We start from the raw sequence: 14,813 nt of genomic DNA on the forward strand, positions 1-14,813 counted from the left end.
TTTGTATGTATGTGGGTATTTTATGTTTGTAAATTTGTACGTGAGTTCGTTGGTCAATTAAAAACAGAAAAGCATGCACACATACACACTTGCAATTAGTATTGTGAGTAAACAAATAACTTCTATAAATATCACGAACGAGAGTCGTTGCTAGACTTTAAATTGAACAGCAACACGCCAACATTCACTCACTCGCTCACATAACGCACCACATGGATTCGCTCACTCACGACTTACCCACACACTGCACGATATCACAGTCAGTCGTAGCAATTGCCAATTGCTAATCTAAACATTTACATTTTGGTTAAAAAAAATTATTAATTTTTACTTTTTTCACAACTTATTCGAAATTCATTAATATGCAATGTGCGCCTGAAATGCCTATCCAAAACTTTGAAAATTCTCTGCACATCCATGTGTTATAAATGTATTTGTATATGTACTATATGAGTGTATACCCGGCAGTAAAAATTGATAAAACGGCATTAAAGTACTGGTTCCATACTAAACATTTCAGTGTTGTGTAGAAATTGGTGAGGAATGGTTGCGCATTGCGACATCTGGCACGCAGAAAAGTTTAGGCAAACAAGGGAAAGACGCGCAAGCATACAAATTACATTGAAATTTCCTTTTTTTTTCAAGATAGATTAGGTTAGGTTAGCCTGGTTGGCAATAAGCCACGCATAGACCTTTTGGTCTCTAGCGATACCAGATGGAGACCGACCTCTATGAATACCTAAAGTAGACATCATGTAGGATGTCAGCGCTTTTGGCGAATCGTAGTAGGGCTGGGAGCTCCGCTTTTGAGACATCTTCCAGACCCTCAAACAGTGGGGCTCCCAGGCATCTTAGTTGCGTTTTTAATAATGCCGGACAAACGCACAGAAGGTGTTCTAAAGTCTCCTCAACATCCTCTCTGCATTTTCTGCATTTGTCCGTGTTAGCAATCTCTATCTTGTACGCATGTGCAGCCAATAGATTGTGACCTGTTAGCATACCTATGATAGTTCTGTATTCCTTTCGCGAGAGCGTAAGTACGAATTGAGTGAGTTTTTTGTCGTTAGTTCTACACATGACTTTTGCTGTTTTGCATGTGGTCAGATTAGTCCACCTAGCTTCCACTTGCCTTTTCATGTGGTCGTCCATTTCGTTGTATATTGTGTTTAGCGGTTTTGGTATGTCGTTCTCTTGTTCAAATGGTAGTCTCACAGCACTTTTTGCTATCTCATCTACTATTTCGTTCCCCATAATGCCTTTGTGACCAGGTACCCAGTAGATATGCAGCCTATTGTTTCCGGCTAGCCTTTCTATGTCCTTGTCAAGATAACTGCAACTGAAAGTATTCCACGAAAATCCCTTTCACGTAGTAAAATTTCACAAAATTAGTTAAAAAAGCGCCCTGCCTTCTATATCCGAAAAGAAAAACTAGTTTGTTTTTTATTAGCTTAGACCAGCCTTGCCTTATCATCCGGCAAGTAGATTTTGCAGGTCCGCTGCCGTTTTCTGCTTGTTCCAAAGTGGCTCTCTATTGCCGAATTCGCCGGGAAGATAGCATATCTTTCGGAATACTTGGACCTTCGAAGCGCTAGTGAGTTCCTAGCATAGATAATGTCATCTGCTACGTAAATTCCTTTATCTAGGCTATTGCTTAGATGTTGTTGTTGTTGTAGCAGCATAAACATTCCCCATACATATACGGGGAATGCTGCTGAAGTGACAGTCCTTGACCTGATATAAATCCGGGTCGTTCCGATTACGTAGAACCGACTTCGTGGGAACGCTATTGCTTAGATAATTAGTATCAGCTTCTCCTGAATAACTAGTACAGTGTCCAATTAACGCGTGAGACGCTGTTCTCCTTGACACGCAGATGTTGTCTTCTGTCACGATTCAAAACACTTGTATTGGTCAGCGTCCGATTATTTTAACGTGAGTACGTCCCACCGACGGTCCGACACCTAGGTCCTCAAAAGCACAATGGATCAGCGCCCCAAAATCACAAAATCATTTGACGGTACCAATTGGCCGTGCGGATGGACACACTAACCACCTTGGTGGGGTTCGAGGCCTATCTACAGGTCTGGCACCCGGTTGCAATGCAACTCCACATCGAGCCAAAAAGCTCTACCCGTATTTGGGTGTTAAACCACAACCACCACGATACTCTCCGAAGGGTCTACCTCAAGAACAGGTCCAAAGCTCCAAATCCCACAACAGCACACACAAACTAAAAACTAGTGAACTGAACGCCTAAAAATTCCTTCGCCGTCTAAAAACTTCACGTGCATACTGACCTAACAATTCGACATTCCGACGGCTGCCGGCCAAACCACTCACATCATACCGTCCATCGGCCCAACTAATTCCCACACGCACAAGATCCCTAATGAATGAAGAGGATATGCACCCAAACCCTTCTGGGCGCCCACAAGCACATTTCTCACTTACAGATATTCCTCACTTGGACTGGAATACTAATGTTAGTCATGGAGCACTTGAAGATCTCATGAGATTTTCTTGTGGGAATATGTGCGCCAAGGCTAGACACACGCAGAGATAGTGAATAACCCTTACTTTACAGTCTTTGAATACGTAGCTGCGGCGCTAAATAAAATTTGACAGTTCCAATATATCCACATTTTCATCAAGGAGCCAATTTTGTATAATCGTGATTATTGTTCTGAAAATTATCCCTTCCTGACATTCCTAAGAGTTATTCTACTTTTGACTTATCTCAAATTCTTTGCTTAGTACTTCAGAGGATACCCCAACACTCGAGCCACAATTAACTGCTTCTTCTTCAGTTCCTCGTAGAAGAATTTCAATTGAAAATATTTTTGACGTTTTGTATCAGATGGACCGCTAAACGTGAAAAGCTTTCAAAACGTACGAGTGACGTGACCTGGAGTTTTAAGCCTCGATTCGGCAATAGCTCTTCCGAATTATTATCGCTTTCTAGCCAATACCTTGGAAAGTGTTGTGAAACTGTCTTCCTTAACGTAACTTGAAAAATTTTCTGTGTACCAAACGCGAACTGGTGTCATCTCGAAGTACACTAATGCTACCCTAGTCCCAAAAAGATCCAATTCACCGCAAGGTATGTTCATAAAAAAAAAAAAAAAATTATTTAATCATCACGTACGAGCGCTGAAATGCCTACTTTGTACGCAAGTCACACAGCTATCCACACCACCCCCATATCATTTCTCATACATTTCATTAAGCTTCGGCAATTTGGCCACATAACGGCCGGCATAACGCGATTGTCAATGTACGCTACACATTCGTGACTCTCGGTTTTATTACACTTACGTGATGAGGTAGCGCTGTTTTCGATATCTGTGCAAATGTGAAGGTGGTGAAGTAAAGTTTTTATAGCTCCAGTTGATTGGACGATTAGTGTTTTGTTATAATATTTTTTTATATATGCAGAAACCTTGTCTTGTGATGGCACTAAAGTTTTCAAATTTTTTCTATTGTCAATGAAGTGCTATGCAATTTCATCAAATTAGCAAAACAAGATTGCCTAGAATTGACTGCCGTTGCCCTGAACTGATTATTAAATTAAGAACAGTTCTCATTAAAGGTGGTAGCACTAGATCAACAACAATGTTCTGTACGTTTGATTGTCACAGCAAAGTATTGGGAAACTAGAGAACAAATAATGAATTCGCCTTGTTTAATTCTGAGCTGACAGCCACATGGATACGGCGAAAGAAAAAAAAAACAAATCAGCTGATTTACCAACACCACCTTTAATAGATTCGCCTTGTTAAAATAAGAACGGTTCTTGACTTTTTCAGATCTCTTAATTTTGAAATATAGCTCAGTTTGAGTTTTTCTTTTTACGCTGCAAAGTTTTGGCGCTTAATAAGACTCAAAATTAGTGGTAATTACACAACTTCCTCGATTTTTTTGGCGATTTACAATACAACAATAGCTATCCGCATTTTATAAGAAATATGTTATTTTTAATTAACAGAAGAAAAAATACTCCAAATAAAGTTATTCGGATGAACTTGACAGCACATATGTAAGCTCTATGGCAAACTGATCAAGGTTGTATTAGTTTAGCCTTAAGTGCCTGCTCGTGATTAGCATCAAGCACGTGATTTGTCCCATTGGGATACTACAAAGATCAAGTCGACGCTATTCCCGTGTTTCAACTCAACTGCATCACTCAACTCCTCGAAAAAAATAAACCCATGCATTTCGGGCAGCTCCTTTAGAGTTGTTGTTGTTGTTGAATCAGCATAAATATTCGCCAAACATATATGGGGAATGCTGCTGAAGTGACAGTTGTTGGCCGACTTTAAATCCGGGTCGTTCTGATATCTAATAATCGACTGTCGTGGGAACGGCCTCCTTTGTAGTCTCTGGTTCTTCTTCAGTAATCTCGCTCTGTTTCTTTTTTCTTTAATTCTTTACTGTTGAGCCCAAGTGTGCCATATTCAATTCCAACCACCCCAGCTCTTGAAGTGTGCCATATTCAATTCCAACCACCCCATATGCCATTTCTTTTCCTGGTATGACCTCGAGTAATTGATTTTCAAAAATTATTTTTTTAATTGAAATTAGTTCGAGCTCTTTTCGCTTGTTCGCATCTATGCTTACTATGCTTCCCTCATATGCAGATTGAAGGGCGTCCACCACTCATCTAGAGTTCACTCTCTTGCACTCCTCTTAACGACCCCACTCGATCCGCTATTCACTCTTACTTGCACCGAAAATTAAACTTGAATAATTTCCACTACCCTTTCTTGAGCCTCTAGGCAATGCATATATTTGAATCCAATTACAATTTCAAATCCCAAAGTGCGCCTTCTGCGTCACTTGAACGCATGCAGAAGAGGCGTTCAACCCTCAAGGTTTTCTTAAGGAAAAATTATGAATTCCACAAGCAACTTTTGTGAAGTACATTTACAAAATTACAAATTTACGAGCATATGCTATGCTATTGCTATTCTGACAATCCTTCCATCTTGTATGCTACACGCGTTGGTCGCCGTTGGTTGAGTCTTGTATTCGGGTATGCTGGTCATGAATGCACATCCATCAGCAATAAGCTCGAGAAATTTTTCTTTTTTATTTAACTTCACATTATATTAAGTACTTCCACAGCATTTCAATTCAGTTCCGGTGCTCAGTTGCGGTTGATATATTGTTGTAAAAAGCCATACATATAACTACTATATAACGCATATGTGTAAATATGTATTTTTATGCCTGTAGTGGTAGATAATGTTGCAAATGGTAATGCAACATGGCTTCGGCAGTAATGTAGCGCGCGGCTCAAATACGTTGTCAGCATATAAAACTGTCTACCGGTTTATTTGTATGCATGTCTGCGCATTTGGCGGTCAGTTGGTCCCAATGGGTATGTTTTGATGGGTATTGGTCATTGCCTAATACCAATATACAACTACCATCGCGTGAGTTTTTGCATGACTACCATTCCGTTGGTCTCGAGCTCAAAGCCCACTGTGAACAAGAAGCATTAAGTTATAGAAAAAGGCTTTTCTCACTGCGTTTGGGCCGGGGCGCAATGGCGCAAACGCATAAGCAGACAGAAAACAGAGAACGTCACTTTCGATTGTATTGGTAGTGACCAGATATCCACGTCTGAGAGTTTCAAAATTCTTGGCTCCATTGTAAGCGATGATTGCTTACTAGACCGCGAAGTGATGAACCACATACAAGCCGGCTGGCAAAGTTGGCGCGCAGTGCGAGGAGTCTTTTGTGACAAAAGGATGCCAATAAAGTTAAAAGGCACAATTTATAAAGCTGTGGTTAGACCTGCAATGGCGTATGCTTCAGAATGCATGCCAAAGAATGCAAAGAATCCATGTGGCGGAGATGAAAATGCTGCGTTGAACATCGCGCGCCACAAAACTGGATAAGATAAGCAATAAACACATCAGAAGTAGCCATCATGTGGCTCCAGTAACAGAGAAATCGCTTGCGCTGGTATGAGCGCGTTATGAGAAGACCAGAGGAACAGCATTCCCATGGCAGCCGGTTCTATGTTACCGTCTCTGGTACTCTGGTTTTTCCCGACCAAGGGCTGCCGCGCCAGTAAACTAGCTCTGTCTAGTGAACAATTTATCACCGGAGGAACAGCATGCAACAAAGAAATTGGTAACACAGCCGATACCATCAATGGGACGTGGTCGTCGACTCTTTAAATCCTGGGTAAACACCGTTAAAAACGATATGCAGCGAAGCGAAGTCAACGAAGGGACAGCACAGGACCGAGTAATCTAGAGATTGCGTACGAGGAGGGTCGACCCCAGCCGTCAATAATATCAATCAATAAAGAAGTCCCAAAAGTGTATTCCAAGGAGTTACCACAGGCATCTATTTGTAGTTTAGGCTCAGAAACGAAGTGTATTTTTATTCTGTTAATCTCCCAAACAACCACTGCTCTATGCTTCGTCGATTTCTTCAATATAAAGTATAGTTAATCGTCTGAACTGTGCTCCAACATAGCCACACTATTTTAGTACGTGCTGAATTAGGACTAAAATTAGCTACTATTGTACGCCTTCTTCTCTTGATCATTGAATTTATGAGAAATTTTATTAGTGCTGTACTTTGTATGTTTACTACATATTAAAGTGGACGGTTTTTGTTCCACGCTCACTCAAAGAACTTTTCTTCATTTTATGTCCTTCATTTAAGCTTCCCAATCAAATGTATTCCTGCGTTCTAATCTTCCCATCAATTGCTATGCCACCTTTCTCCTTCCTTCCTTTAGAATTTTCTCCCGTCACTTTTTGTATTTAATTTGATGTTTTCCGAGTTTCTTCGATTTTCCCACTGGGGCTACTTGGCGCAATTGGTTTGTACGTGTCGAAGCATTTTTATATGTGGCGCATGTACGACTCGTATAATACCACTTGACAATCATCGTTGTCTCTATTGCTTCTTGCTGCCTATTTTTCATTTGTTGTCATCCGTTGCTTCTTTGCCTCATTGTCTGCTTCTCCACAGGTTTTTTGTTTTTTTTTTGTCTTTTTACATTTTCGTGATACCTAAGCATAAAAAGTTGATTAACTTTTGCACGAAGTAAAACTGTTTGGTATGCAGTACAATACGCCGGCCGACTGAGTGTAGAGATACATGTTGTTGGCAGCAAAGCTTAGCCGGTTCCACGCCAAAACGTTTATTAAGTCAGTGCGCGTACAAATGCTTGTGACTCGTGTGAGTGCGCTGGGAGATGGCGTGTCAGAGAGTGGTGTGGGGTAGCAAGTGGCATGGGCGAGTTTCTATTACGTTTACGAGCATTTGCGGCGTGTCGAACCGGTTGTGGCGTACGCGTCCCTAATGTACAATAGTAAGTACGTGAGCGCCTTCAAGCCATAGCTGGGCAGTGGGGCAGAGCGGGCGTTTGCCGCACGTCTTGTCAGACCGGTTTCTTATTTTCATTTTATTTCACTTTACTTACTTATTTGTATAACACATTTTTTCTGCTTATATGTATAGCCTATACAATAGCGATGGCAACTGCTGCTGCTGCTGCTGCGAGCTGCCTTTGTAATGCTAGTTCTTCTTTTCTGTTTGCTCCAACTGGTTTTTGTTATTTTTCCTTTACTCAGATTCCAGAGTGGTCGAGTTTTTATGTATGTTTTTGTGTGTGTGTGTGTGCGTACAGGTTTATTGTCAATGCAATGTTTTCGGTGTCGCAGGTCGCATACAAACAGCAAACTAGAATTTGCATTACTGGTTTTCTTTCAATGGCGGCAGAGTTGCATTGACGTTGGCGCCATTATTTGTAGTTAACGGGTTTGCGGCTAAGCAGCTTTATAATGGACGGTCGTTTTTGAAGATCAGTTTGAGAATATGTGTCAAGAATGGGAGCAATGAGAAAAGATATTATTAAAAAACTAATATTAATATTTGTAGGTACATAAAAAAACAAAAAAAAAATTATAAACATTTTAAATATTTTTTTCAACTTTTGTTGAATATTTTCAATGAACACAACGAAATATTAAGCCTCTTTTCGTTCCACTAGCACACTCATTGTTCAGCCACTCACCCATTTTTGTGCTTTTCTGCGTTCCTGTAGAACTTCTGGTATTCCCTACATTTTCTCATCAAAAGTTGACTAAACTCATCTAGCAACATTGAGCATTCTACAAGTACACTGTCCCATGTCTTCACACAACAACTACACGACATTGTCAGCCCCATTCACCAGCCGTTGAACAGCAGGCAGTCTACAACATAGCAGTGAATTTTGGGGTCGCTGTTGCAGTGTTGCGTCGTCACAACGTCACGAAAATACGCGCGCGCATTTATACATACAAACATACATATGTACATACGTACATACAATACACTAGTACATTCATACAAGAGCATACAAAAAATGAATGCAAATACTACAAACCCGATAAAGCCTCTTTGAAAGGTAGGTAGTAGCCTGTTTAGGATGGGTATATTGGCTGGTTTGGGAGGCTTGCGGCGCGAATGGAATTCATTACCACTACTACAGTAACAGCAACAGCAGAAGTGACGTATGCGCGCATACGTTTTATGCTGGATTTTGTTGTTGATTTGTAGCTGAATGAGTACGATTTGCTTTTAGTATATTTACTAGGTACTTGTTTTCGGTATGTAGGCATAGAAACCCATGTACATATGTACATACATATTTTTTTAATATAATATATGTACATATACAAACATTATATTATATGTATATTAATATAGTTCGCTAATTTCAAATCAGCTTGATTTTTCTGGTCTACAACCAGCTTGGCCAGAAAGACTGCGGTTAATATTTATGCGTCAAGATTGCTGGAGGCGTCTTATGAAAATAAGAAGAAAATAATTAATGAAAATTTACATCCCTAGAAGTATGCGCAAACATTTGTTTACGCCTTCAATAGCATCTATGGAAGTATTTATAGAAAATCTACGTAGGCCTAGTAATTTTAACCATCGATACTAGCCATAAAGCGACAGTCAAGGATTTCATTGGTTCAAATACCTTTTGCAAAAAAATATACGCGCACACACATATACTTTCTAGTCACGGCAAAAATCTGCATTTGGAAGCTTTCAATTTATTTGTGCTTTAACAATTTAACACTCGGCACTTCGTTTGCATTATTTTATTTAGTTTTAATCTGATAAATCACCATATTACCAAGCCATTCATAGTAAAGTAACTGCTTTTTAATGGCACTACCTTCAGTACTCAATTCGTCTTGCTTCTATGCCGTGTTAGAGATGGCATAAAACTGTTTCTAGGCGTTCTTAGCCATCATTTTAGTAAAGACAGAGTGATTCATCTAGCATTTGGAATTTGCACTATTGATTTTATTGACTTCGATAGCGATAATAACAGCCGTGATGGGTTAGAAATTACGTTTATGTTTAGATGTTTACAAAGTGGATCTCTTTTGGCTTGAACAAAGTTAAGGAGATTATAAAAATCGTCCATCGGAAATCGAATAATCAGACGAACGGTGATGGAATATCGCATAGAAGCTGCAACTCAACCCTATTAAACTTTTTTTTGTTATGTTAGATCGATATGAAAGAGAACTGCACATAATGAGTCTCTACGAAACCCTTACTAATCCCAGACTTTGCTTTCACAAACTTTGCCAAGGTTTGTTTTCTCTATGCAATGCATAGATCTGTATTGTAACGGCGTCTGGGCCACTATATGTAAATTGACTTTGTCGCAATGACGAAGCGACCGTAATTCTTGGTCTCAACTAAATTAAATATGACTCAAGGCACTGTGCATTTTTAGACTATCGGATCACTGTTGTGTATTTTTCTTTTCGCATTGCTTGTTTAGCCGTATTGTATACGTAAACTTCTTTCAAATCTTTTCACTTTAAATTGTATACGTTTTATGTTTACATTTGTTCATTTTGTTTAGAAATCAGCAACGAATGCTCGTTTCGGAGTGAAACAATAAATTCTTGTTGAAATTAACATTAAAACGGATTGTTTTGTAAACTGAAGATCCCCACAGAGAAATTCACAGTTCCCGCCTATTCGTATTCGACTCTTTTTCGTCTTGCATTAATGCGTTTTTCTGCTATACATATATGTACATATGTACATAGTTAGCTATTTTTGTAACTCATTGAGCACGAAAATTAAATTGAAGTCAATTATTCTTCCCGCTGGTGCTGATGTTTATGCGTACCAAAATAACTACATATGTATGTACATAAGTTTGTATGTATGGACGGACGTTTCTACAGGATTTGTTTACAATAATCAACATAAAACTTGTGCTTTTACACATGCATACATACACATATCCATGCGTATTGTAAGTAATTTATTAAAAGGTGTCTACATATGTAATATCTTACACTGCTTTTGCTATCGGTGTGAAGTCATTCAACTCCCAACTATTAGGAATTTTAGCTTTGAGAAATTTCTGGTAGTAAATATAATGTAAGTATAGGGTTATTCAATAGGGCGAACGACGCAATATTTTTTATTTTTCGCTTGTCATTTGTAAACTTCATTAGTATACATTTTATCATGGAACGCTACACACTTGAGCAACGATTGCAAATCGTGCAAATTTTTTATGAAAATAATCGTTCTGTTGCTGCTACTTTAAGAGCATTACGGCCATTTTACGGTCCATTTAACAAGCCGCCCAGTTTTGGGGTTATGTGAAGTCATTGGTCTACAGTAACAAGTCGGCGACGATTTGTGAGCTCAGAGCCAATATTGAACGCGAAATTGCTGGATTTTCGGCCGATTTATGCAAAAGAGTGGTCGAAAATTGGGTTCAACGATTGGACTTCGTAAAACGTGCACGCGCTGGTCATGCAAAAGAAATCGAATTTCATACTTAAATGTATATGTTCGAACTCGATAATAAAAAAAAAATTAGTTAAAAAAGTCAAACCGTCTGTGTTTTATTCAAAAAAGTTCAAAAGTTGAAGCGCTCTTACTGAAAAACCCTGTATAAAGAAGAGGGAGGAGTCAGTGGTCTTATAATATTTTCTCTAATGAAATTTTAGTTCTTCAACTTGAAGTTTACACGGGAAATTGGTTTTTCAATTTCCAACACTTTGTATACAATTTTTATTCCAAGACGAGAAATAATTGTTTGCTCCATTTGCACAGTCGAGCACAGTTTGGACAAGCAAGGACATCTGGAAAGTGAAACCCCCCTATCAAATAGCTTGCAGCCCACATGACATACATATGTAAATATACGATTTTCGACAAATTGTATGTATGCGCAAATTGAAAGACAAAACTTGAACGTCGTTCCCACGGCAGTCGGTTCTACGTAACCGGGACGACCCGGATTTACATATATCCGGCCAAGGACTGTCAATTCAACAGTATTTCCCGTATAGGTATAGGGAATGTTTATGCTGCTACAACAACAAAACTTGATTCTCTAAACGCAACGATTTTGAAGGGCTCCTCTATTTTAAGTTGCTGTTTTTCGAATCTCTGCACTCATTAAAAAACCGAAATTATGTAAATTCTAAATCGAATTAAGCTATTGGTTGATGTTGTGAAGCATTTCAAAGCTTGTGACTACATGGCTGGCGCTTTTTGTGTGTTAACTATACATTTTGGTCACATCATGACGCACAGTATATTTTTTTAAGTAAATGTTAAAGTAACGAAATAAATTTGATTTGTTGTATTGCTGTCGCGTGACTCTGTTGTATGTTGTATACACGTATCATTTAGTAGCCGCACTGGTACAAGTTGAATGAAAAAAGGGAATTGGGTGAATAGTTAAATCAAGTAGGCCTAAGCTGCATTTTCAATCGTTTAAAAAAAATTCAGTGTCAAAGGCACCGCAGGTTTCTGGATTGTCGGAATAAAAGGAATTGTCTAAATCTTACACGGAATTGAGGTAAATAAGCATAAAATGCGGAAGCAACTGTATGTTTTTGGTTCCTAAACTGAATCGGAATGCAGAAAAAACCTGAAGAAAATTTTCGAATCGAAAAAAGGGTAAATTTCAAAATTGAATAGCCCATATCCAATGCATGCCCGCGTTCGAGTTGTACCAGACAAGCGCCAAAGTTTACCACTTACTCTATGTTGTCACATTCTTTGCTTAAATATTTTTTTTAATTTACTGATTTCATTAATTTTAACTTATAAATAATTTATTGTATTTAGTTGTTTTTTTAATTTTTATTTTTTATTTTTATTCTTTTCAATTTCGCCATACTTTTTGACTAACGCTGCACACAACACACGCCATAGGTTCACCTACATACGCATTTCTAGGAAAAGTATATTTTCATTATTTATGCGTGTGCATGTGTGTGTGCGTGTAAGCTGGTTAAGTGTGTGCGCGGAATTTGAAAATATCTAAGACTAAATACTAGCGCTACGTCAAGCATTTATGTCTGATTCGATTCGAATTTTATAGTTTATGTGCCGCCCATGCCACATCCGGTTGTGCCGTTAGGCAATTCGACGTCACCAGCTTTGTCGTCATCACAACAACAACAGCAACAACATTCACAACAAATAGCACTACAACAACAACAACTACCACCTCAATCTCTAGCACCACACCAGTCAATAGCACCACCACCTCTGCCACAATTACCAACAACCGCCTGTTCAGTCACTCAATTAGCACAAAGTCCGATGGCTAATCTCATGTCTATTACAGAGACATTACCACCGGGTAGTCCACGGAATGGACCCAGCCCACCGGGACCACCGCCGCCGCGCACAGCATCACGCGGCAGCCAACATTCACCGAATAGTTCGGGTGAGTAGTGTCCCAGTGCTAAGCGAAAGTAAAAAGAAATGAAAACAAAACACTATTGGACTTAGTAGATAACTATAACATTTTTTTTTTCATATATGTAATTAGCAAAATTTTAGCAGCATACTGATGTAAAATATCGACGCAGAAACCACTTGCTAAACCGATCGAGCGAAGTATCGACTGCCTTATGAATTGTCCATGTGCCAGCAATGTATTTGTACACAGTCGATCATTCGATCGATCAATTTTCCATTTTTTCAATTAGTATTCTGCAGTTTTTGTGCAACGTCTGCTTAGAACTGTTAGCTCTTAATTCATAACTACTCCATTCGTTATGGGCACTCATATTTACACGTTCGCACACACTCAGTTGCACACACATACATATACTAACACCTCTTCATTCTTATAAATTTTCATTCACTACTTACTACAATTTCCATTACTTGCACGTCCACTAAACGTAATTTTTTTCTTTTTATTTCTGTTTATTTCAGCCGGTTCATCGTCCGGACGACGCTCTTCAGGATCGCGTCACGTTTCGAGCACTACAGTTACCAGCTCCGAAGTGCAATCGAGTCCAGCGAATACACCACAAGTTGGTCCGGGTAGTGGCAACAATGTTGGAGGAGGCGGTGGCAACGGCAACAATGCAGGAGCAGTAAGTGTAAGTAGTGGTAGTGGCGGTAATTCTGGTGGAAATAATGGTCCACTACCACCTGGCGGAAATGTTGCCGATGGAAATGTTGGCGGCAGCAGTAACGGCGGCGGTCCTGGTGGAAATAACAGCAATGGTCAAGCCTCTGGCGGCATGAATTCAGCAAACGGAACATCAGTTGGTGGCACGCCAGCATCAAATGCGGCAGCAGCCGCCCAAAATGCCACACTTAAGTGCACGTTATGCCAGGAAAGGTTAGAGGATACACACTTCGTGCAGTGCCCGTCGGTTAATCATCATAAATTCTGCTTCCCCTGCAGTCGAGAGAGCATCAAGCGTCAAAATGTAGGCATACAATAATACTTAAAACATAAAATTAGCATATGAACTAATTGTTACCTAATTTACAGGGTCTCGGTAACGAGGTATACTGTCCAAGTGGCGATCGCTGTCCATTAGCAAATTCGACGATTCCATGGGCCTTTATGCAAGGTGAAATTACCACTATACTGGGTGAAGAGGTAAAGGTGAAGAAAGAGCGTGAATCTTAATGTCCATTTTATTGTAAAAAGCTGCGACGTGCTTTGGAGAATTTTTAAACCATAACACTTAACTGGAAAGCTAGGAAAAAAACGTTTTTTGAGTCATATTGTATTGAAATTGGGAGAGCAGTTGTAAACTCACAAAGTGTAGAAGTTTGAAGCAAAAGTACAGAAATAAGCATAAGTAGAAGTTTAATAGACGTGCAGACGTTTTTCGATGCTATTGAACGAAAGTCGAAACAGCAAAACCAGTTAAAGCAGCCATAACTGTGGTCAGTAGAGTTCTAAAAGCCAGTAAATTGAATGTAAAGTTAGTGAATGCTTGGCTAAGAATTTTTAGCAAGTGATACATTTTTGGTGAGGGATAAAAACAAAAATATTTCGAGTGAGTGTGAACTTAAGTTGTTTCCGGAATAAGAACGCGCTCCACACTGGCTTAGAATTGGAAACTTTTAACTGGCTGCTTAGCATTTTGGACACAACCACATTTTAGTGGTGACGAAAAAGTTTTATTGGACTGTTTATGCTATGCGGTGAGGCACACAGTTCGGACCACTTTGAGCACCCTGCTTTTGTGCTGGTCCCCCATGCAGCAGGAGAGCAGATTTTGAACTTTCTTGGCAGTTGCTGTGGTTAACAGAACGCAGCAACATTAGCAAATACATATAAACTACATATATAATACAATATTAAATAACAAAATTTTAATTGAAGATTTTCATGTATAACAAAGGCAGTTAATAAAACGAAAAATATGGCAAAACACTAAAGGGTATAAAAAAATAACATTTTTGTAGGCATAAAGTAGCCGAAACCAGTGCACCACAAAGCACTTTCAAAAAAACAAAAAAAAAAA

The 14,813-nt window shown here is 39.2% G+C and overlaps 1 protein-coding gene across 5 annotated transcripts in view; it reads left to right on the forward strand.

Moving 5' to 3' along the window:
• Positions 1-13,966, forward strand: part of LOC129236976 (probable E3 ubiquitin-protein ligase IRF2BPL) — a 40,334-nt gene extending 26,368 nt beyond the window's left edge. For 3 of the 5 annotated variants that reach the window (XM_054871312.1, XM_054871313.1, XM_054871314.1), the window contains exons 3-5: positions 12,407-12,757; positions 13,255-13,760; positions 13,826-13,966. In XM_054871312.1, the coding sequence (XP_054727287.1) occupies positions 12,407-12,757; positions 13,255-13,760; positions 13,826-13,966 (998 nt within the window). The remainder of the gene's footprint in view (positions 1-12,406; positions 12,758-13,254; positions 13,761-13,825) is intronic. The other 2 variants (XM_054871315.1, XM_054871316.1) reach the window with 2 other exon arrangements.
• The last annotated feature ends 847 nt before the right edge of the window (positions 13,967-14,813 follow it).

Source organism: Anastrepha obliqua, chromosome 2 (genome assembly GCF_027943255.1).
Source record: "Anastrepha obliqua isolate idAnaObli1 chromosome 2, idAnaObli1_1.0, whole genome shotgun sequence".
Taxonomy (NCBI): Eukaryota; Metazoa; Arthropoda; class Insecta; order Diptera; family Tephritidae; genus Anastrepha; species Anastrepha obliqua.